Genomic DNA, 26,054 nt, shown 5'->3' with positions numbered 1-26,054 from the left:
CCTTACCCATTTCTTCTAGGCCATGGACTAGCATAAGCATGTATTTTGTGTTGGGTCCACCTAGGACAAGGAGAGGGTTTGACAGTGTCTTTGTAGTGGTGGACAGATTTAGCAAAATGGCTCATTTCTTGCCATGTAAAACCTCTTGTGATGCCTCATATGTTGCAGATTTGTTTTTCAAAGAGATAGTCCAGATACATGGATTGCCTCTAAACATAGTTTCATACAGGGATGTGAAGTTGATAGGACACTTTTGGAGGATCCTTTGGAATAAGTTGGGCACCAACCTAGCTTTCTCATTAGCCTACCATCCCAAACGGATGGACAAACTAAAGTTGTCAATAGGTCCTTGGGGAACCTATTAAGATGTTTGACTAGACAACATGAAGAAAAATGGGACAACATACTGTCACAAGCAGAGTTCTCATACAATGACACCATAAATAGAAGCACTCGGAAGTCTCCTTTTCAAATTGTGTATGGCATCCACCCAAGGGGTGTATTAGAGTTGAGGGATTTTCCCAAGGAAGAGCCCATTAGTGTACATGGTGAAGCTTTTGCATCAGCCATCAAGGAGGTACATGATCAAGTGAAGTCTAATCTCCAACAATCTGCAGAGAAGTATAAGGCTTATGCTGACAAGAAAAAGAGGGATGTGCAGTTTAGTTTTGGGGACTTGGTATGGGTACATTTGAAGAAGGAGAGACTCCCAAATGGTAAGCACAACAAGCTCATGCAGAGGAAGATTGGACCATGTCATATTTTGAAGAAATGTGGCCAGAATGCCTATGAAATCCAACTTCCTCCTAATCTTGGATTGGCACCCATTTTCAATGTGTGTGATCTTACACCTTTCAAAGGCAATGGACATGAAGTGGAGGAACCAATGCAGATTGCAACAGACAATGATATTCCAAGGCATGATTCACCAAAATTGAGCAAGGTTCTAGAAATAAGAGTCACAAAGAGAACAAGGAACAAGGAGTATGTTGAGTATTTGGTGGCATGGTAGGGCGAACCAAACTTTGAAGTATTTTGGATTATAGATAAACAAATTTCCAATCATGGTGTAGATCTCCAACCTTTGATCTCAAGTGGGCTTGAGATTTCTTCTCCCGGGGAGTATGGTGCAGGGGCACCTCTTCAACAAGCTAATCATGCAACTGATGATGAAGACAAGGATATTAGGGTCATTGTGAATGTCTTTTGTGTGTGAACTTTTCATGTATTCAATAAAGACCCCACCATGTAAACCAATGTCACAAATTAGGCATCTTGATAAGCTAATTTGGACAATTTGGTCAATAGGGGTAGTAGAAAGTTTGTTTTAGTGTTTGATAGGTTTTTTAGGGTGTGTTAATGTTGTTTGGTTGATCCAAGTTGTCTGGATCCCAAGCTTGTGGTGTTTGACAACTTTTGTGTCAAAATGCAACTTTTGAGAGAAAAAGTGCAACTTTTCAAAGTTGGGTTGTTGTAAGCCTCTGAAAGGCTCCAACCTCTTAAAAATTAAGTTGGAAACCATTGGAGAGGGATATAAAACTTATGGACATGATTCCCAATGTTATATTGATTGTGATTTGAAGTTTGGAAGCAAATAAACACTGAATAAACTGAATTTTCCTAGGAATTCTGAGTTTGCAGATATTGTACGTCCTTGTACGAATTGAATTGAACAAAACCATTCATGGAGTAGTTGGAGGGTTGAATCACCTTTTTTTTGGTGGTGGTCTAAGCTCTTGAAAGTTTGTGAGTAAGGATAACCCTTCAAATTTCTGACTATTACCTGGAAAGTAAGGGGTTGGCTAGGGTTTTAGCCAAAAATGGGCATATCTTGCATTCCTTTCACCTAGAAGTTTCTTCCTTTGGTGGAGTGAAGGATTGGCCTACGTATTCTAGGATTTTTGGGGGTTCTTTTAGGGAAGACTTGGTTGTGAGGACTAAGAGACAAATGTAGGTAGGCATCTCAATGTGACTACCTCATGCAAAAATAGGACATTCACCCTAAAACCTTGTAGCAATGGATTCCAAGTGTGCAACCCTGGAATTAGAAGTTATTTACCATCCCCCATATTCCCATGTAGTTTTTTTTGCAGTTTGCAATGAATAAATGATGGTTGCTTTGTAAAATAGGCCTAATCACCCTAATTAGGTCTCGAGGCTTCTAAAGGGTTCAGACCCTTAAAGTGCAGATGTTGCCAAACCATTTTGGGGATGGAAGTAACTCTCAAAAGGGTATCTAAAAAGGCAAGTAGTTTGCTAGGGCATATGTAATATTTTGGAGTTAAGGCCAAATCTCTCACTAAATAGGGCTACTAGCCAGAGGGGTAGGTTTCCAAAGGAGGTATAAGGTATTGAAGACAAAACCTAAAACTAATGTTTGGAAAAATCCTTAGTATGAATGAATGGACCAATTCCAAATCCCCCAAGTGTAGGAGTCATGAAGTGGTGCAATAGTGAAGTTGAAGCCTTTTACTCATCTTGAGTAGATACTAGCATAGTGGTTTGTGAGTAGTTCTAGCCATAAGCTATGGAGTCCTTCCTTGTAGGATCCTTGTGGTCATTGAAGAGGTCAAAACTAAAATTATTGGACTTGTTCTCAGGTGTGTGACAAGGGCTCTGCATCATAGTAGGACCCAAATGCAACTCAACACCAACTCCAAAACTGGAAGAGACCCCCAGAGATACACCACAAGCATGAGAAAAAACCCCGTCTTCCATACAATTAAAAAATTACACTGAATACCAACATTAGACACAATGTAACACCAAACATATCATCCAACATCATGCAAACCACATAGAGGCATTCTACAAACCATCAACAACGTCCTCATACAATTTTATTCCATGTTGTCAAGACAAAACAAGTTTGAAAAATCTAAGTTGACACAAAATTATTCATTACTAGAGTGCTAGGAAACACAATCATGAGATAAATGTTGATAGACACAATTCTAGAACATTTCATTGCTCAAAATTTGAACTGAGACACTACATAGAAATTATAACAATATCCTCCAAGTCACAGTAAAAGGAACATCAATGTAGGAGCATTCTCTAGTCAATTGACTACAAACATATTGCCCTCACTAGAAATAATAGCTGCAACACTAGGGACCAAAAACCATAGGAGAGAAACATCCACTTTGAGCATATAAATTATATCTAAAACCACATGACCATATCTACAAATGTGGAGGAATGTGAGGAATTCTTCCACACTATCTTTGACATATTTTTTCTGCAATTTTACTCTTTATCAACTTTTGAACATCAGAAAATGTGTTGTTCACTTTGGAGTAATAAAGTGGATACTACAACTTGTAGTATGCACAAGATCATCTAGAAAATATCAATTCATCATCATCATCATCATCATCATCATCATCATCATCATCATCATCATCATCATCATCATCATCATCATCATCATCGTCATCATCGTCATCATCATCATCATCGTCGTCATCATCATCATCATCATCATCATCATCATCATCATCATCATCATCATCATCATCATCATCATCATCATCATCATCATCATCATCATCATCATCATCATCATCATCATCATCATCATCACCAGCATCACCACCAGCATCACCATCACCATCACCATCACCATCACCATCACCATCACCATCACCATCACCATCACCATCACCATCACCATCACCATCACCATCACCATCATCACCATCATCATCATCATCATCATCATCATCATCATCATCATCATCATCATCATCATCATCATCATCATCATCATCATCATCATTCCAACATGTCAACAACATATTCACTTGAATACCACTTCTATAATCATCAATGATAATATAATCATATTGTCTAATACCCCGAGTATGGATATCAACACCAAGAAGGTAGATATAACCATGAATCATTTATACAACACATATCTGCATTCAACATTAATAACATCACACATCTCCTTAAATATTCATCTGTATTTCATATTACTATACCATAATAAATGTAGACATCAACACAAAAATGGTGGAAATCCACAACCATTGATACATACATTTGAGTCACCACCTAAGATTTATGCTCACAACACTCAACATCATATGCTAGAGATATTAACATATCAGCCTTATGTGCCTCCATTGTCAACAATGTTATCACAAATCTTATCATCAACATATCTTTAATAACAATAGTCAGTTACCCCTATCATAGCTACATATGTTAGAGATATCAACGTATCAAAACTATGTGCCTCAATCATTAACAACATATACAACAAATCTCATCATCAATATATTTTTTATAGCAACACTTAGTCATCCCCATCATAGCTCAGCACACAACTGCACCATATGATAGTTATAGAAAAAACTACCAACAATCTCCAGTAGACACATCGCAATACATCAACAATATATACTTCCATCAGCAAAGGGTTGACACAAATGGACAACACATAGCTCATCAACACACAAGTTAAGAATTGACATCAATGACAACATCAATTCATTAATGAGAACGTTTTAAAAAAACTCATGTGTATCTTTGAAACTTAGCCTTCAACATTTATCTAATTTGAAATGCTTCAGAACACTCTTATTGTGTGCATGAGATCTACATTGTACGCATAATTGTATATATGTTGAGTAATTAGCTTGCATAATATTTTTCACAATTATCTTTTTCTCACTCTCAACTACACGTTGGAACCAATTTGATTGGCATTATATATATATATATATATATATATATATATATATATATATATATATATATATATATATATATATATATATATATATATATTTCAATATCAATTACCTCCTTAAGTTGGCCTAGAATATAGCTACAATATCTGTAAGTTGGCCACAAACACATTCCTTAACTAAATGTGTAATCAGATCGATCCAAAATCCAAAATAGTACTCTAGGAGTGGGGGCACGCTATGCGTCATCTAACATGAACTCTACAGGTCCCAAATAACCTTACGTGCTTCCTCTCGCTAGCACTACTACAATACTCTGACACATTGACTAGGGGCACTACACTTAAATAGTGGACAAGCACTATGAGCACTCTATCAACCTTAACTTTTCTTCTTCTTGAGCTCCACCTCTAAACTTGAATAGATTTTTTTTCATGTGTATCATTTCTATCTTCCAAACTGCAAGGCTGAAAATATTACTTTTGGGTATGTGCAACAAGATGGAAAACAATTTAGTGGCCACTAGCCAAGAAAATGCCTAAAATAGATCGAATATGTACATATTTTTGATAAACTCAAACAACACATACATTTTAATGCTTTAGAAAATATGAACCAAAACATGTACACATTATTTTAATTAGAAATTTATACATTTTATTTGAAATAAAAATATGTGTGCACTTTTATGAGATGAAATGCATGCACATGTTATAGCACATACTCATTATGGTAAAAAAGAAAAAAACATGTACACATTTTGCTGACATAAAGCTAGAAAAAGAATATACCCTTGGGTGCTAATGCCTTTGGCCTTCCCTTAATTTTTTTCATCAAGATATATACATAAAATATAACATTTAAATATAAGTTTATATTTTAAGTTATATTTTATTTATATACTGGCAGGATGTTTGAGAATGACATTAGATCTCTAGGAATCATAATGAAGATTCTAGATTTTAGGAGATCTTATAATTTTTCAAACAGACAAATTTTAGTAATCAATAGGCTCATATCATCATTCTCTTTCTATCTCTCTATCTCATTCTCTTTTTCTCCCTTAAGATCTAGACCTATCTATTTTCCTATATCTCTTCTTTTTCTCCTTTTGTACCTCTCTTCATCTCATTATCTTTGCTCTCCCCAAGCTATAGATCTTATAATTTCTTAGACAATCAAATTTAAATAACCACTAATCTCTCTCTCTCTCTCTCTCTCTCTCTCTCTCTCCAAGCTCTATATCACCACTCTCTTCTCTACCTACATCACACACATTCTCTTTTCTCTATCTTACCTCTCTCTACCCTACCCAACTATCTCCCTCCTTCCCTCTCTTTGCTTATCTCTATCTCCTCTATCCCTATCCATATATAAATCCCCTCACTCTCACCCTATCTCTAATTCTCTGCATACCTCTCCCTCTCTTTCTCACTTTCTCTCTATCCCACCCTCCCATACTCCCCCTCTACTTATCTCACTCTCACCATTTTCCTTTCTAATTACCTCAATCTCAACTCTCCCTTTCTCCACATACATGTACTTCCCACCCTCCCTACATCTATTCATCCCTCTCTCTTTCTCCAACTCTCCCTCCTTTCAACCCCAAGATTTAGACATATCTTTCAACCTCTCTCCCTCACCCCCTTCTCTCTCAATGCCTTCCTACATCAATTTTTCTACATAGCTCTCCTTCCCTCTTTCCCTCCTCTCTCTCCCCTTCTACCTCTACTTATATCTATCTCTCCTCTCCTCCCTCTCTATTCATACCTCTCCCTCGTCCCCTACCTACCTCTACTTCTCTGCATAAATATCCTTCCTAACCTCTCTCTTTATACCTACATCCCTCCCTCCTTCCCTCTCTTCACCTTTCTACTTATCCATCTATCTCTACTCTCTATATCTCCTTTCCCTTTCCCTATTTATCTCCTCTCACTCTGTTTATCTCAAGAGGTGAGAGGCGTAGTAGGAGAGAGAGTGAGATGAGAGATATAGAGAGAATTAATAAATATTTGTAATGAGATAAGAAGGGAGAGACTTAGAAATGGGAGAGATAGAGAAGTGTGAGAGGTAAGATAGATGCATACAGAGAAATGGAGAGGAGAGGTCAAGAATAGAGATAAATGTATAAGTAGAGAGTTGGAGAGAGGGAAGGAGGGAGGGAGATTTATTTAGGGAGATAGAGGTAGTTAAGGGAGGAGGGAGAGACCTGTATGCACAGAGAAAGGGAGAGGGGAGATAGATATAAGTAGAGATAGAAGGGGAGAGAGGAGGGAAGGAGGGAAAAAGAGCTATGTATAAAATAGACGAAGAGAGAGGTACATGTAGAGAATGAAGGATAAGAGATAGGGGTAGAAAGGTAGGTCTATATCTTGTAGTGGAGAGGAGAGATTGAGTTAGCAAGAGATATCTAGAGAGGGGGGAGAGGGAGAGTGATAGGGAGAGAGATAGGCATAAAGCTTGAGGGTGACAAAGAGAGTGTGATAAAGAGAAATAAAGAGGGAAGGAGGGAGGGAGGGAGAAAGAGAGAAGGAGCGGGGAAGATTTATGTAGATAAATAGTGGTAGGCATGGAGGGATGTAGAGCTATGTAGAGAGAGGGCGAATGGGAGGGTGAGAGAGAAAATGTGTGTGAGATGGGGAGGTATGTAGAGAAGCAAAGGTAGGAAGGGAGTGAGGGGAGGTATGTAGAGAGAGGGATAGATGAGATGGAGATAGGTAGATAGAGAGGTGGCAAAGGAGAGAGAGAGGTGAGATAAAGAGGAGAGAATGTGTGTGAGGTAGGTAGAGAAGAGAGGGGAGATATAGAACTTGGAAGGGTGGGAGAGATAGGTTTTGAGCTTGGGGAGAGATGAGAGAATAAGATAGAGAGATGGGGGAGAGAGGAGAGAAATAGATAGAGAGATGAGGGAGAGAGGGGGAGATGGAGAGTGATATGAAGAGAGATAGATATGAGACCGAGGGGGACAAAGAGAGTCAAATAGATATAGAGAGAGAATGATAATAGGAGCTTAGTTATTATTAAAATTTGACTAAGTTTGAGAAAATATAAAATCTAGATCTTGGGGAGAGATTGAGATAGAAAGAGGTAGAGAGGAAGAAGAGAGATAGGAATATAGATAGGTCTAGAGCTTGGGGGAGACAAAGAGCATGAGATAGAAAGATAGCAAGAGAATGATGATATGAGCCTACTAATTAATGAAATCTAACTAGTTTGAAAAATTATAAGATCTCCTAAAATCTAGAATCTACATTATGACTCCTAGAGATCTAAAGCCATTCTCAAATATCCTGCCAATATATACTTAAAAATATAACTTAAAGTATAAGAAAGTTAAATTACTTGTTTATGTTTTGTTTTTTCTAGCCTTATGTCAGCAAAACACATTCTATATTTATCACAAGCCTGGACATGTGTTTTTCTTGTTTATCATAATGTGAAAGATTTTTTATCATAATGTGAGCGTGTTATAGATAAACCTTGTTATTGGGCTCAAGATCTATATTGAGTCGTATTTTTTGGATAAATTATATTACTGGTATAAGCTTGAGATGAAGAAATATGATCTTAGTAGTTTTTTTATTTGGCTAAGATTTGTAGATACTTATTGATTTATTCTATTGGATTAAATTTTTGGAAGATAGGGAGAGGATCTAATTGGAGTCTCAAATGGTAAAATATTACAATTACCACTTGGATTGTAGATGCTATTTGAGACTAATTTTATCATAAGGTTAAATCACTCTTAAAGGTTTAGGATCATAGGATAATGCAAAGTGTAACATTATGAAATCTTCTTGAAAACAAAGTAGCATTTAAAACCATTTTATCATAGATATTCAAGTCCATATTATAAAGCTATTACATTACACTAAAATTGTAGGATATAAAGTTTTGTAAAAATATGTTTCATATTCCAGGGGATCATGAGATATGGAATATAATTAGAGCCTTGTTATCAAGGTTAGAAATTTTAGTTTTCTCAAAGAGTTTGATAACTTGAGATGGTTGGAGTAAGTAGCAACATTACCCAAACTGAAGATCTTGTTTCCAAACTAAAAAGTATGACAAATTAGAGTATACAAATTAAAATTTTATTTTAATCTCAAGATTTAATAGACTTGATGGAGAATGGATAATTTGAATTAGAAAACTAGACACCATATGATTCCTCACCATAAGATAAAAACATATTTTAAAGAACCAAGAAGATATAATAGTTTAACACTCATACGCCTTTATAGGAGTATTACCAACAATAGTAGTAACATAACAAAACTTGAGTTAAATGGAGCGCGTGCAAGGAGCAGGGGTGGCTAGGGTAGTGGAAGATGCTGTAGGGGAGGAGAATGAAGGCGACCCAAATGGTGGGTAGGATGCCGAGGGTTCCTTCATGATCCTATTGCCGTCCCTTTTTCCCTTTCTCTGCTCTATACCTTGGCAGATTGATTGGTGGTTTTGGATCAGAGAGGGTGTTGAGAGGATTTGGGGGCAATGGTGTTTGTCTGCCATGCTTTGTCTGTCATCGGCCAGAGATTGTTTTGCTTTGGTCATTCAGTGGACTGTGGTGGTGATGGCTCCCTGTGGTGGTATTGTCTCTGGGGTGGATCTTTGGCCCTTCTGTTTCATTTGGATGTGGTTGTTGACAAAGCCTACTTCGGTTTTGGTTGCAGTTTTAGGGGTTTCCTACAATGATGTTTCCCGAGATGGTCTCGAGGCTGGGGATGCCCCTTTTTGTGCTTGTTCTCTCTTTGATGAGGTTTTGGCTTCTATTGTCTTAGGTCTTAGGGGATTTTTTCCCATTGCTACTCTTTTTTCTATCAAAGAGGAAATGATCTTTTTGGAGCTATGGCCCAAGGTCATGAGGGAAGGAGTGATCTATTTATTTTTTGCACCCTCAATCTTTGTTGAAGATCTGTTGATGGGTTGTCCTCTTCATCTCAATCATTCCTTTGTTTACAGAATCTGTTGGTATGCCCTCTCTATGCAGCCTGGGGTTTTTTCAACTTGCCTTATTGAGGTGGCCCTTCCTTCTTCGAAGGCAGAAAAGGACGGTGCTAGAGACAACTTCTCTCCTATAGAGGTGGAGTTGAGTGCTACTATGGTGGTTGGATGGTGCTGGCGGGTGGGTGGTGTTGTCATTTTTCTGGACTGTTGGGGTTTTAGAGGAGATCTTTCTCCTATATCTTTAGGTTATGGGAGCTTGCCAAAACCCTTTGTTCCAGCTAAGCGAAATGGATTTTTCTTATGTTGTTGGACTCTGTTCTACAGTTGGAAGTTGTTCTTATTGCTAGCTTCATCCTAGTGGTTATGGGTACCACTTTAAAACCCATCTCTTTAGGTTGTGGGAGCCTGGTTTTCTTAAGGCAAGTGACTTTCTGGTTGTTTGATCCAGGCTTTTAAGTTCTTTTCTATCTTCTCCTATAGAGGTGGATATTTCGGTGATGTTTATTTGCTTGGATGTTGTTATTTTAAAGCCTTTGAATCAACTCAAGACGGTTGAGGGAGCCCCTTCAAAACCATTTTTGTGGTTTTAGGAGCCACTACAAAACCGAATTCTAAGGTTAGGGAATCCTTTCAAAATCCCCTTGTTTCTATTCATCTTGTTTTGTCTTTTATGTCTAATGTTGTTTGGTTGGAAGCTGCTAGTTTTCAAGGGCCCAGTTTAGATAGTGGTTGTTTTTGGTTATGGTCTAGTCTAGCTTTTTGTTGTCTGGAGTCTTTGTCTCAGGCTAAGGGAGCTGGGAACATCCCTATTGTTTGGTTGAGGGTGCCTCTTAACCCATGTCACTATTTCTTAAGTTTAAGGTTGTAACCTAGTTGGTGTGGCCAGCATGTTTTGTCTTAATCATATCTTAAGTGTCTGGCCGTCTCTTTTTGCCTATGGAAGTGCTGGTGTTTGGCTGGCTTTTGTCATCTCAGTTGTGTTAGGGCTGTTGATTTCCATGGTTTGTTTTATGTGGTAGCGATATACTATGGGTTCCAAATCTTGTTAAAATCTGAGGGTTTTGGGTCCCTTCAAAACCTGTTGTAAGGGGTTTCGAGTCCCCTCAAAACTTGTTTTCCCATAATCAAAAACAAAACTTGAGTTAAAGATCAAGGTGTTGGGTACAATGAAATATTATGAGTGCGAAACAATTTTGTGTTAATCCCTTGCCCCTATCTCCTTTCTCTCCTTCCCACCAAAGGATAATGATTCCTTGTTTGAAAAATAGTTAATTTTGCACAATTCAATTAATTTCTTATGGATTTTCAAGAAGGTAACCTACAAGTAAGAGATGACTATAGTTAAAAATGTTTAAAAAATAAAATAAAATTATGAGTTCTTTTTGAACAATTTTGACCAAGTGGTATGTTTCTCAATATTTATATTTTCCAAAGAGAAGTATGTTTTATGAAATTGAATGAATTAGTACAAGTCTTGTACACTTTGTATCACTAATGTATTTATATGAACTTAATGATTGAGAAAAATTTGAAGGATTCTTGGTACATTGATTGTATTACATTTATACATTAAATAGAAATGCCTTTTGTGTGGTTAGTATTTAAATGTCTAGAATACTTCTATATTGTTTAACTAAAATGGGTTTGAAATGGAACCAAAGAAATTAAAAAACTAAAGAGTAAAAGCCTTTTTGTGTGTGTATATACTTTCTCTAAAATATAGATAATAGATTTATTGAGATATGATATATCTTTTTCCAAAACGCTTGGATGATTTCAAGCCTTGAAATTGTCTAGAAATTGAAATGTTTTTGATTGTCAAATATTTAACAGGGATTTGAGCTTTAACAATTTGAGAGGACAAATACCAGATTCCTTGAGAAATTTGAGCTCTTTGAAATACTTGTAAGTAATAAATAAATAGAATAAATAAAATTTTAAAATAAGGCATTTGTGAATTATACAATTGATTCCATTGTTTCAATCATGCAAGAACATTATAATGATTTTATTTTGTGAATAATACATTTACATTTCAGGTTTCTTGGTAGCAATTCTTTAACAGGACCACTCCCTTCATGGCTCAATGTAGCTGGTAGAAAAGTGTGAGTAATATTTTTATATTAACAAAGCACAATCTTATGAAAATTATCTCATTCTTGTTTGGAGGGAACTATAAAATTCATGAATTATGTATTACTTTCTTTCCTCATGGATATGGATAGTCTCATTAGCTCTTTGATTTATTCTATGTTAATGAAATTATACTCGCTTCATTGTTTAAATAGATGTGTATCCAAAATTACAATTAACAATAAAAAGTTATACTCTGATTAAGAACTTTAGAATCAAATTGTATTGTATACAAGGAACAATTTGTACGTCTATTATATACTTTTACATAACTTAAACTCTAAATGAAGACACTCCCTATGTAAATTGAGGTATCATCATAGGAACCTTGGAAAACAAAAGTCCATGTATTTTACCAAGGTACCAAGATAAAAGAGAGACGCTTGTACATTCATATTATTTCAATTATGGAGGTGTATACAAGAAAATACAATCATGAAATTTACTTTGGAATTCCTCTCATTAACAACAAATTTTGGGATCCAAAATAAAAAATATCTTAATGATCAACCAATTTAATTACACCCAATAGCAATAAGATCAATAGTATTAAAACTACAAGTTTTAGAGAAATAGAAACAAAGATACCTATGTTATTTAAAATTAGGCAATCTCCTCACTATTTTTTATAGTGTGTTCTTTTTCGTGTCGAAAAGAGGGCCTATCTCTATCATTAAAGAGAGATTTTTTGGTAAGCCTATAGGTTGAGAAATTATTTCCTACAACCTTGAATTTTCTACGATGAGACATTTGATTGGAGTAAACCACAAGTTTATTAATGATAACTTGTTCCATGTTGATGTTGCTCTAGATCAATAGAGATGCTTTGGAGAACATCTATTCATTAGAAACTTTTTGTGACATGCTAAGCAAGACAATGAGGATTTTCAAAACTTGAATGTCATTGAATCAATTTTAAGACATTTATGTAGTCTATATTTTCGACAATATGCTTTGACACAATAAATTACATATGGCTATAAAATAATTGGGGGATGGTATAGTAGTAGAATCTTGCTAAAAATAGTTTGAGTTTCTAATTAATTTGTCTTATCTAGTTTGATAAAAAAAATCAATCAAATTTTAAAAGTTAGTAGCCATTATTGTTATGAAAAACTATTTTATCACCTTCATCATTATATTAAATAATATTATAGAAAAAATCTCACTTAAATAACATAAAAAGTCAAACAATAGAAATTTATACACATTAAAAAACATTGTTAAAACTAGTAGTTGATGCGTTATGTTAGGGTTTTGTGATTTTTCTCTGCATACTTATTTTTTGTGTTAGCCTTACATCATACCACATTTATTGCAGAATTTTTAATGTTTTAAGGCCATGTTTGGCATCAATCCAAGAGTTGATGCTAGTATTGGTTCATTGGTAGTTGGGGTGAATGGCTCCTCTAAACAAGTGATCTCATAAATTTGGTCTGATAGTCCCTTGGTTGTCATTTTTTCTATACAAGATTTTGATTATGCATTTCAATGGCTTGAGCAATATATGCTTATCGTTTATTTTGTTGGGAGGTTCACCCCTAAAATCCAGGATTGGGTTGCCAAGGCATGGGCCCCTCATGGGATCTGCCTTGTTGGCATCCAAAACTTTACCAAAGGGTTTTTTCTTTTTCTCTTTGCTAATATTAACCATGAGTACTCTTTCAATATGGCCCCTGGTATGTTAAGTCTTCATTACTTGTTTTCCAACCTTGGTCCTGCGATTACTCTTTCTCCGATGACAAGAAACCTTGAGTCCTAATTTGGGTAGAATTTTTGGGTCTTCTTTTGCCTTGTTGGCATTATTTATTATTTATTCTCTATTGCTTCTTTCATAGGGAAGGTTATTTGCCTCAAACCAAAATGGTTCTACCATGCTCTCTCTCAAAAGAGGTTTTTTGTTAAGGTTGATTTGCCTCATGTTTTAAAACAGACTATTGATATTCAAATTGGAGGCCTTCTCCATTCTTCGTGAGTTCTCTATCTAAATCTACCTAACACTTGTTTGTATTTCCATTAGGCACATCACAAGATTAAGGGTTGTCCTCAGGGGAGTCCCAAAGTTAATTCCCCACCCAAGGTTGTTGAGCCTTCTCGACCTGCTCTTGAGGTAGTAAACAATGAAGAAAAAAGAACTATTGTTACTCACAAGGGAAAGTCCCTTCAGCTAGTAGCATGACTCCTAAAGAACAAGAGCCTTATTCTGTGTCACCTCTAATTTCAAAACCTTTAGATAAGGGGAAAGATATTGTTGTTGAGGGTGTTGTCTGTCAACCTTTGGTGTGAAATCTTCAGTTGAATTCTATTATTGTAGCTAGATAGTTAATAAATTTGTATTCTTGAATCCCACCTAGACATGTCGAGGAACACAAAATTGTTCCAAAAACAAATGGTGGAATGGGTTGGCTAGTTTTCAATTTGTAGCTTCCTTTTTGCATAACCAATTCTCCTCTCTTGGGGAAAAATGTGGCATGCAAGAAGTTCATAGATGAATTTACTTTCATGGAATATATGAGGTCTCACTAACCTTGTCAAGAAGTATTCTATGTGGGATACTTGACAAAATTATCCTAGTCTTGATGTTTTGTGCTTGTAGTAAATTAAAATTTTCTCTTTCATTCTTTCTGTTGCATGCCATATTATTTGACCAAATAGCCCTGTTTTTGTCTCTCAACATGAGGCAGGATGTGGTGGTGTTGTGACTCTCCTTGCTTCATGTTGGCATTCTTACATTTTTTACCATAGGTTTGATCCTAATCGTCAGTTGGTGTGGATCCTCATATCAATTGAAAATCATTCTTTTTGGATCATTAATGTTTATTCTCTCAATGATGTTATTGAAAGATCAAATTGTGAATTCAATGCCTCTTGCCACTTGGGTCCTGCATGGGGACTTTAATATGGTTCAAGTGGCAGTTGATAAAGAAGGTTTAGTGCCTTTCTATTAGACAACTGGTGAATAGAAGGCATGGTTTTATATGCACAGTAAATTAGGGCTTTTTGATCTATGTGGATCCTCATATCAATTGAAAATCATTCTTTTTGGATCATTAATGTTTATTCTCTCAATGATGTTATTGAAAGATCAGATTGTGAATTCAATGCCTCCTGCCACTTGGGTCTTACGTGGGGACTTTAATATGGTGCAAGTGGCAGTTGATAAAGAAGTTTTAGTGCCTTTCTATTAGACAACTGGCGAATAGAAAGCATGGTTTTATATGCACAATAAATTAGGGCATTTCGATCCCAATTCTTATCACCATCATCCACAAGTGGTTTAGTATACGTGGTGTAATTTTCGTCCAGGAAATGATAAGAGTACTTAAATGCTATATATTGCAATGATTTTTTCTCAATCCTTATTTTAATTCAAATATTGTTATGATTTACCAACGGCCCCTCTCCCTAAGGTCGCCCTGTCTAACCACTTTCTCATTAAATTTGGTATTGAGTGGTGTGTGGGCCTAGCTTGTCCTTCGAAGACTCAATTATTTATGAAAACCTATTTGCTAAGTCATCACCCTAAAGTGGCTCATATCATATGGGTGTGGAATCTTAAATGTAGTCTAGCTCATCAATCTGGCTAGATTGTAGGTGGAACCGAACTATTCAATGTACGGTGCATTTTCTGTGCATTTATGGTTGACAACTTTCTCTCTTACATCGGCGGTCTTATGAGGCCATAACTTTGTGCCTTTGATGATCCATGGAGGCCCTTTCTTCCAACCCGTTCTCTATGGATTTGCAAATATAAGCGGCCCAGCTTCGTTAGTAAAAGAAAATTGTCGATGCCCACTCAGCGTGTGGTGCCTAAATTAAGGCCAGAATTCACTGGTTAAAAGTGGGAGATTGTTCTTCTAAAGATTTTCTTTTGGCTCTTCGAGAACATCACTCTTTCTTAGGTATCAAGAAATCAAAGATGGTTAGACAGTGCTCTCGGAGCTACCAGAGATTCTCTAGGAATTTGTTTGCCATTATGAGCAACTTTTCACAGCGCAGGCTCCTTCTCCTAAGCGAGCTCAATCCCTTTAGGATTGCCTCTATGTGGTTCCACATCAAATCTCAAAGGTCCAATACAATTTTTGTGAACAAATTCTCACCTTGGATGACCTTAAAGAGGCTATCAGCTCTATGGTGGCCGATAAGGCTCGTGGCTGTGATGGGTTTTTGTGTGAGTTCTATCAAGCTCTTTGGTCTTGTGTGGGTGTTGATATTCAAAAAGTCTATCTTGAAGCCTTTAATAACCAATCTTTAGGACATATTTTCAACAAAGGTAACATTAAAATTTTTCCCAAACTTGGTGATCTAGAGGATATTTATAATTGGTGGCTTATCACATTATTGAATGTTTCCTATAAGATGCTTTGGCTTTGAAAATTTGCCATTTCCTCCCACTCATTGTTTATCACAAACAAATAGGTTCCATCAAATCCAAATTTATCTTAGATAATATCATTGTGGTTTGGGAAGGAATGAAATGGGCTGAAGGCTCTGGACAGTTTACTCTCTTTCTCAAGATTGACTTTGCCAAAGCTTATGATCGCATTGAATGGCCCTTTATTCTTGTGATGCTTGGAGCTCTTGGGTTTGACCTAAGATTTATTCAATTTGAGTAGATTATTTTTGGGGATTCTTTGTCTTTGATCACCATTAATGAGAAACAATCCTTTGTTTTTGGGCTTTTTCATTCCATTCTTCAAGGGTGCTTTCTTGCACCCTCTTTGTATGTGCTTGTGGTGGAAGGGTTTGGATATTTACTGGCAGATGCCATTTCTAAAGGGCTTGTTTGGGGCATAGCCCTTCCCAATTCATTGCAATAGCTCATCAATGGTCACTTCACTGATGATTCTTTTCTCTCACTCATCAAACAGGTGCAGAATATAAAAGCATCCCTTAAATGCTTGGATACCTTTTGCTTGGCTTTGGGTTTTGTCATTTAGTGGAGCAATACCCAGTGTTATCACTAATCCTTTCTTCCGAAGCCTCCTTGGCTTTATAAGTATGTCTAGAAGTGGATTGCGCATGTGGAAATCTTTCATTTTTTTGGCATCCCTTTTTCTTTTCAGGCTTCTCTTGTTGACCTCTAGAATGTCGTTTTGGCCAAAATTGAGATGAAGTGTTCTTATTGGATTACCAAGCTTCTTTCTTTGGCTTTTAAATTCTAGGTTTTCTCGAAGATTTTAGTAGCCACCCATGTGTATTAATTTTTTTGTTGAGTGCCTTTGAATACCCTTTATCTCTATTTGGAGAAGCTTCTTCGTGATTTCCTCTAAGATTATCCTAAAAATCATAAATTTTTTTATTATGTTGCTTGGGAGTTCTATTGTCTCCCATGGGAATTTGGTGGGCTTGGTCTCCTCTCCTCTCAAAGATAGGGTTTATCCCTCAGTTCTAAATGAATTATTCATACCATTTCTGGCAATGAGGCCTAGAAAGTTCTTCTCAGGCAATGCATTTCTTCAAGTTTTCCTCAATACAAACCAACTTGGAAGAGGATTGGCTTTCAAACCTTATTTTCATGCCATAGAGCATTCAAATTGAATGAAATTTTGTGGCCAAAATTATTTGGTGTTCTTGGGAAGCAGTTAAGCCCTAGATTTGGTGGGTTGTATCTAGTTTTAGGGATGGCTTTTCTTTTAATCACCACTATCTATGGTGGTCTCTACTTATTCGCCTTCAAGAGATTTTTATAGCTTTCATTCCCTAGGTGTGTGCCTTATGGTTCCATAAAAAAGGCATTCGAACTCCTAGGGATTTTTTTTCTAAAGTCACAATGAGTCTTCGCACTTGGGAAGATGTGAGGGTTTAGTTTTGGCTTGCTCACCCAGATCGCTAGACTTTTGACACTTTGGTGTCCTCACTACCTTTGAATATGTTGCATAACTTAGGCGTTCACACTGGGAATCCATGGTAGAAGGATTAGTATTGGCATATAGACACCACCTTTTGAAATTATAAACTAAAGTTAGGTTACCATTGGCTTTCTCCGCATTTTCCTATGATTCAGACCCTCAATTTTAGGTGGCATTTGTTGTCACCTTTATATATTTGGCAACACCATTTTTAGATGGTTTGTTCTATTATTATAGACCATAATTTTTCCCATTTTTCCTGGTGTATTCTTTTCCAAGGCTTTCCCTTGGGCTCTCAACTTCAACATCTGGTTGTTTTGGAGCCCAAATGCCCTCTTTGTGGCCAACTAGAAAATTTGAAACATATTTTTTTGGTTTTGTCATCATCCTCAATATTTTTGGATTTGGATCCATGATTTGTTTTTCCCTTTTAGACCTGAGCCTTTTTTGGTTTTGTCATCGTTCTCAACATTTTTGGATTTGGATTCATGCCAGATCTAGGTGCTCTTGGGGGATTGGCCTCATGTTCCCTTCAAGTATACCTAGATTTGGCATGCTTTCATAGTGGAGGTCATCTTTAATTTATGGAAAAAAATAAAAGTTGTTCTTTTTTCTCATAACTCTATTGATACTTTTGTTTCTCTTTATGCTATTTAGCTATTATTTATAATAATGTTATGTTGTAGATTCAAGTTCAAACTAAAAAAGTTGCTTTGGAGGTGGCTCGCCTTTAGGTATTGCTTAATCAGTAGGGAAATTTCCCTTGCATTGTGGCTAGAGTTCCTCTTGATACATCCACTTTGTATGGTCATTCACCTTCTCATGGTCGGTGATGGAAAAGTTTGTCTGCTCTTCACTCTAGTTTTCCCAGATCCCAAGCCCCTTTCCACCACTTCGGTGGCAGAGGTGGTTCAATTTGGTAGCACTCTACCTCCACTTGGGTTTTGGGTGGTGCAGGGCCCACTAGTGGAGGTGACAATAATTGGCCTACAAGTAGTGGTGGTGTTGGATGGCCTGATTCTTCTAAGTGGATCCCTTAGTTGGAGTTTTCTATTTCCCTTATAAGGTTAGAGGATAAAGAGGGAGGAAAGGTGATGCACTACAGAGGCTCACCACTTCAAGCTTACAAAACTCGAACCACAAAAAAACCCTTCCAGAGACTCTCTGCCACAACATAAATAGTTAGATTGCAAAAAAACATAAGCTTATATGTTCATCAAATTAGCTATGATTGTAACTATAGAAGTTTGTCCTATAGCCCCTCTTGGGTCCTCACACCAAGTTTCAATATGTTATGACAATCAAGTCAGAGAGAAATAGTCAAATTTCTATTAGAACTGCAAACCCTTTTACCAGTTAAGTATTTCAATCATTTGCAACATGAAGATAACACATGGCTCATTTGAATCCATACAACAATATGAAAATACAATAAATAGGGCAAATTACATAAACAAAGTGAATTATAGAAAATGAGCTTCCAATTTTGGTGCCAATGATTTCAAATTTGAAAAACAATTACAAAATTTACATTGTAGAATCCCCCCCAGATCTCCTTGTTTCCAATCGTTGCTCATACAATTTATACCAAATTTGCACTTTCCTATGGTGACCATTCAACTACATGACTATTCAAATTCCAAATTTGATAAATCACTATCGGACACAGGTATCAGAATAATAATACCGAAATGACAAATCACTGCTAAACTCCGTCATTGGGATAACAATGCCGGTCTACTAAGTCAACGTTGGGTATTAATATCAGAATATAAACTCTGATGATGACTTCCTAATCACCCATCAAAATAAATCTTCAAGGTGGAGCAACAATTTCAAGTAATCTCAATAGAACAAACTACCCTGATGTCACTAATTTCAGCATAGCTATACAGAACAAGATATTTGCAGGTCTATCAGAATAGCCCATCAAAGTCGGATGAACAATATTTTGCATTCTCGATGGAACAAATTATCCCGATGACATTTTCTTGGGTTAACTATTCTGATGAAAAATGTTTACCACAATGATTCTTTATGGGGATAACTATCCCGATGACAACATTGACAACATTTTGAGCAACTTTACAAATTTGAAAATCATGACTCCAATTTTGACATACAGACCTAAAAGCATGAAATAACATTACAAATGGTCTCAAAAGACCTTATTGAATCAAAATGGACCTAACAGTAACTCCTAAGACTCAAAACACCTAATTGACATATTAACTAGACCTTAGGTTCTCCTGCACCATACACCCGGGCTTGAAAATTTTCCAAGTCCCTTGGAAACCAGGTTGCCCTTGTCAATCTCTAACCTTTTGAGTTGTCATCATTGCTTGGGTTCCTTGAACTGGTTTCTCCATCACAACTGCTTCATGCTTGCCAAACACTCCCAGCTCCTTGTCCAATCACTTGTCCTTTATGCATCAACTTCTATGTCGTGAGAACCCCTAATCCATCATGTTTATCAGACCTAAAATACTTTGTATTGCAAAATGTGACCGATTAACTTCTTCTTTTTCCACTATAGGATAGAATCAATTCCCAACTAGGATTTTTTTTCCCTCCTTCCACCCATCTTGTGGCTACACATATATCTGATCTTTGGCCTTTGTTTGGTCTATTCTAGGTATCAACACCTTACCTCTATCATCCCTGAATGAAATAGTCCACAAACCTTCTGATTTGGTATCTCCAAACATAGGAGTGGTTGCAACTTTTCTTGACTCATCTTCACTTACCTTCACCGACTCCTTCTTGCCAACCAGGATGATTTTCATTTCCTTTCCTCTTGCTTTTTTAGTCTCCTACAATGGGGTTAATACAAAAAAATTTCCATCCTTCTTAATGGTGTAGGTATTCCCTCTACCATCATAAAGTCCTTGACTATCAAATTGTCATGGCCTCCCAAGAAGTAGATGGCAACAATACATGGGTAAAATATCACCAAAGTATCCTATCTTTATATCCTCCAATCTAAAACTCAACATAGGCTTGTTCATTTACCAAAAGTGACTAATTATCATTTACCCAAGATTCTTTGTATGGTTCTTCATGAGGAATTCTTTCTAGTTTCATTTTATCTACCATTTCTCTGGACACCATATTGTCAATGGAACCTAAATCTATCACTGCCTTGCATACTTTACCTTTACATTTGCACATGGTCCTGAACAAGCTCCTTCTTTGAGTAATCTCCTTCTCCTTAGATTCCTTGAAAAGTGTTCTTCTGAGCATCAATGATTCACCTACTTGTGGAACAACAACATGATTTGGGGAGCTGACACTTTCACTGTCATCTTCTTGCACAATTAAAACTCTCTTTTCACCCCTTCTTTCACCACTTGATGTAGATCCTTTTCTTTCAAGACACTTGAATGTTGGGTGTCCAAACTATTGACAATTATATCACCTACATGAAAATATATTGGAATTCCTACCTCCACAAAATCTACCTCTAAAAGCGACACCTTGCTCTTGACTTTTGTTTGCATCTTCTTGGCTTTCATTTGAGTGTCCTAAAGTAGAAAATGTTCCTCTGCCCCTAACAGTGCTGCCTCTACCCCTACTTGACTTATCTTGTCTTCTCTTCAACTTTTCTTCCACTCTAATTGCCAATTAAAAACACTCTTCCACCATCCTTGGATTTTCCACAACTAGTTCATCTTGAATGTTAAATCTAAGTCCACCAAGGTATCTAGAAACCTTTTCAACCTCATCTTCCATCCTACCTAATCTTATGCTCAACTTGTAAAATTTATTAGCATAAGTTCTAGCATCCATCTCTTTATGTTTCAAACCTTGGATTTTCTTATACAATTGAACTTCATAATCTTTAGGAAGAAACTTACCCTTAAGTTTAGCAACCATTCTGTCCCAAGAAACTATTTTTTTCCTTACCTCTCTTTCTCCTCTCATCTTGTTCATAGTCCCACCATAATAATGCACATCCTTTCAACTTTGTCTTTTCTATCTTCACCTATTGCTCATCAGGAAAAACTTCACTTTCAAAGTGATTGTCCATAGCTTCAATCCAATCTAGAAGCTCTTCATCAACTAGATTACCTCTATACATAGGCAATTCAACTTTCATCTTATGTTTGTCACCTTGAACTACTTTTAAAAGTCTGATTGTCCTTTGTTCCTCACAGTCCAATTGCTCTTCTCCTTTTTCTTCCTAGAACTCTTCTTCCTCCTCCTCTTCACTCACATCTCCCAATAAACACTCATTCTCTGATTAGACTCTAAGGCTTCAAGCCTTTCCAACATGACATTGTAGGACTCCTGCAACCTTGTATTCCTCTCTGTCAACTCCTGCAACCCTCTGGTAGTACCAACATTCTTAGGAGGCATCTTTTCTTCCACTTCTTACTCACTCTTCTCTCAAGTTCAAGTATCTCCTTCAAGGAATCTACTCCCTTTCTCTGATACCACTTTATGAAATAAAGAGGCTCACCCCTTCAAGCTTACAAAACTAGAACCACAAAAAACCCCTTTCAGAGACTCTTTGCCACAACATAAATAGTCAGATTGCAAAAAAACATAAGCTTATATGCTCATCAAATTAGCTATAATTGTAACTATACAATTCTATCTTCTAGCCCCTCTTGGGTCCTTACACCAAGTTTCAAGGTGTTATGACAATCGAGTCAGGGAGAAACAATCAAATTTCTATTAGAACTGCAAACCCTTTTACCAATTAAGTATTTCAATCATCGACAACAAGAAGATAAAAAACTGCTCGTTTGAATCCATACAACAATATGTAAATACAGTAAATAGAGCAAATTACAAAAACAAAGTGAATTACAAAAAATGAGCTTCCAATTTTGGTGTCAATGATTTCAAATTTGAAAAATAGTTACTGAATTTACATTGCATAATTCCCCCCAATTCTCCCCATTTCCAACCGTTGCTCATACAATTTATACCAAATTTGCACTTTCTTGCAGTGACCATTAGACTATATGATTATTCAACTTCCAAATTTGATAAATCACTGTTGGACACAAGTATCGGAATAAAAATATCGAAATGACAAACCACTGCTGGACACTGTCATCAGAATACCAATGCCAATCTACTAAATCGACGTTGGGTACTGATATCGAAATAGAAAATCCGATCATGACTTCATGATCACCCATCAGAATAAATCTTCAAGGTGGAGAAACAATTTCAAGTAATCCGAATAGTACAAACTACCCTAATATCACTTATTTCAGCATAGCTATACTGAACATGATATTTGAAGCTCTATCGGAATAGCCCATCAAAGTCGGTTGAACAATATTTTGCAACCCCAATGGAACAAATTATCCTGATGACATCTTATTAGGTCAACTATTCCAATGACAACTTTTTACCACAGTGATGCTTTATCGGGTTAACTATCCCGATGACAACATTGACAACTTTTTGAGCAACTTTACAAATTTGAAAATCATGACTCCAATTTTGACATACAAACCTAGAGACATGAAATAACATTACAAATGGTCTCAATAGACCTTATTTAATCAAAATGGACCTAACCCAAACTCTTAAGACTCAAAACACCTAATTGACATAGTAATTAGACCTCAGGTGCTCCTGCACCAAAAGGTGATTGTTGACAAGGGGTGGTCCTTGCTTGATGTAACCCTAGACCCCACTGATGTACGAAGTAAATTGGATGATCAAGACCCCCCTCAGCATCCTTCTATGTGTGGTTTGGTTGCATAATTGTGTTTTTGCTTTGTGGGTTGGGTTCTTTTCTTTTTTATTTATGTTTCTGGCTCTCTAGGTTATGCCCTTCTAGAATTTGATTTTCAGCTCTGCCAGCATGACTTTGAGGAGCGACCTTGTGTCCCTCTACCATTTTTTTGGATGTATACTATATTTTCTTATAAATAGATTCTAACACACGTATTCATAAGACAATTTATACATATTTCCTTTAAATACAAAAATATAATTCTCATAATTATTTGTTAATTGTTAGGACTAGTAACATACAATATTAATTGTTCTAGGAATTTTAAATGGGAGTGAGAAATGAGAGTAACGAGAGAGACGAGAGTGGTGGGAGTGGTGTTAGGGTTTCTAATGCTGAGGGAGATGATTATGATGTAGATGAGGTAGATGATGTTGGGAATGGTGGGAATATTTTCACTTATTGTTTGGTCGCATGTGGCTAGAGTGTGGTTGTCTTAGAGTTTCCCTTTTTGATGGTGGGTGGACAAGGCTTTATTTTGTAGTGCGAGCTCACCTCATCTCTTATTGTGCTTAATTTTCTCTCTCATCTTCTTTTCTCTCCCCTATTTCAGGATGGATGTGGTGTTCTTTTTTGTGGGGAGATGTTAGATGGGCTACTTTTCACCAGCTATGGCCATGGTGGAAGGCGGTGTTGCTAGGGCTGGGACTACCCTACTATATGTCCATGGGATTCTATTGTCTCTACTACTAGGAGGTGTGTGAGGGACCTCCTCCTACTTTTGGGTTCATGATCTCACTTGTGGTGTCCTTGGAACTATCTTGAGCTTCTTGTATTTTCCTAGATGCCCTTCTAGTTTTTTGCAGATATGGTTTTTCAAGTTCTAATCGAGGCATGACCTTTGGAGTTGGTTGGGGTCTATCAATGGAGTATGATTTTCCAGTTGTTACGACAATGCAGGCCCTTCTCGAGCTTTTGATCCTTATCCTTCAACTAGGGATTTTGCATACATGGCTTCTTCTATTCAAATTTGGGACTTTTGGTTTGGTTTGGAATGGATGTAGATGCCTTTTTGAGGTTTCTTTGTCAAGGCTTCTTTGGCTTTGGAAGTGTCATGGGAAGGAAGTTGGTTTGTCTTTGGACTCATCCTGGTGGTTGTTGTTTGGCTATAGTAAATATGCTACTAGAATAGATGCTATTGGGTTCTCTTTGTTGATCCCTTCCTTTCCTTTTGGGACTGCCCTTGCAGGTGGCTTTTGTTTCTAGTTAAGGATCTTGTCCTCATTTTCTGTGGTAGGATCAATGTTTCTGGCTTTGACCTCTTTCTTTTGTTTCATCTTCTTTGGTTTTCTCTAGTCTTTCCTATTGAGATGGATCTATCTCCTATTGAGGTGGAGATGAATGTAGCTAGTGGTGAACTTTCTTCTACTGATGTGTAGATGGATGATGTAGGAGATGGAAGGAGGTGTTGTGGGGGAACGATGGTGCCCTATTTCTTGAGTGTAAGGGAGCTATTTTTGCCCTTTCTTTAGACTTCTTTCCTTCCTCTCCTATTAACGTGGAGACCTTGAAGGGTGAAGTGAACTCATTGTGGCACAATATTAGGGTTAAGATTATGGGAGCCTTGCTAAAACCCATTATTAAGGTTTAGGGGGGCTCAAAAAACCCGATGCTCATGTTTTTTTTAGTACTCTTGTGTATGGATTAGACCTTTTTCTCTTATAGTTGATTCTTCAATGTTTAATCTTTTTTGTTAGGTTGTGGTTGGGCTGTTGGTTGTCTATGTTGTATCTTGTTACAAGTTTCATCTTTGGGTTTTGGACTCGTGAAAAATTCATGGATTTCAAGTCCCTTCAAAACCCGTTTTAAGGGGTTTCTGGTCCATTCAAAACCTATTTGATCCTTAATAAAAACCACACAATATTAATTAAAATCCCTATATTAATATCTATATTAAATATTATAACACTTCCTCAAATAAATATGTATCAATCTAACTTCATTTATAAAATTATGATCTCAATACTCAAAACATGTTTGAATAATTCTTCTTTTACGTTTGCCAAGCTCAATTTATGCTGTCAAAATCAAATCTAAATTTTGAGATATAGCTTGAGATCGATTGGTCTATGAAATTTTAAAAGGGGTGGACAAACACTTCAAAGATTTTGTTGCTCACTAAAATTAAATAGGTTCCTATATCCAATTTTAGCTAGTTCCATCATTCCACCTTTATATTTCATACTCATATAGCATATATTACCTTTGTAATTGTTGTCTCAAAAGTTGCACCTTGTGATGACCAACCCTGATCATCAACCTTGTGAAACATGGAAATAACCTCCTAAGTGTGACATTTGCAAAAGTGAGGTTGAGTCTCCGAAGAAGGCTGTCTTCCTATTCAATATGATATAAGTATTGAACCAACCAAACACTAATTAATCTAGTCTATTGGCCTGATAAAGAAAAGGGAGAAAAAGGGAATGCATGAAAGAAGGGAAATAATATTTGCACCCAGACTAAAATGGTGATCTTCCCTGCCTATGTTTTCACAAAACATTAATAAAACTACCTATGGATATGCACAAAATTCTATCATAATTGGTCACCTAAGTGTGAGTGAAGGTTAAAATTCTTTCAAGGTGAAAAGAGGAACCAAACTAGTTCACAGATAACATCCGAAGAGGGATTAACATGGTCACCTACAACTCAAGAAAACAA

The 26,054-nt window shown here is 36.6% G+C and overlaps 1 protein-coding gene across 2 annotated transcripts in view; it reads left to right on the top strand.

Moving 5' to 3' along the window:
• Positions 1-26,054, top strand: part of LOC131050665 (probable LRR receptor-like serine/threonine-protein kinase At1g56140) — a 192,748-nt gene that overhangs the window by 18,257 nt on the left and 148,437 nt on the right. For both annotated transcript variants that reach the window (XM_057984877.2, XM_057984876.2), the window contains exons 12-13: positions 11,481-11,552; positions 11,687-11,752. In XM_057984877.2, the coding sequence (XP_057840860.1) occupies positions 11,481-11,552; positions 11,687-11,752 (138 nt within the window). The remainder of the gene's footprint in view (positions 1-11,480; positions 11,553-11,686; positions 11,753-26,054) is intronic.

Source organism: Cryptomeria japonica, chromosome 9 (genome assembly GCF_030272615.1).
Source record: "Cryptomeria japonica chromosome 9, Sugi_1.0, whole genome shotgun sequence".
Lineage (NCBI taxonomy): Eukaryota > Viridiplantae > Streptophyta > Pinopsida > Cupressales > Cupressaceae > Cryptomeria > Cryptomeria japonica.
Note: the sequence above shows the minus strand (reverse complement) of the source record. Positions and strands in the feature narration are given on the sequence as shown.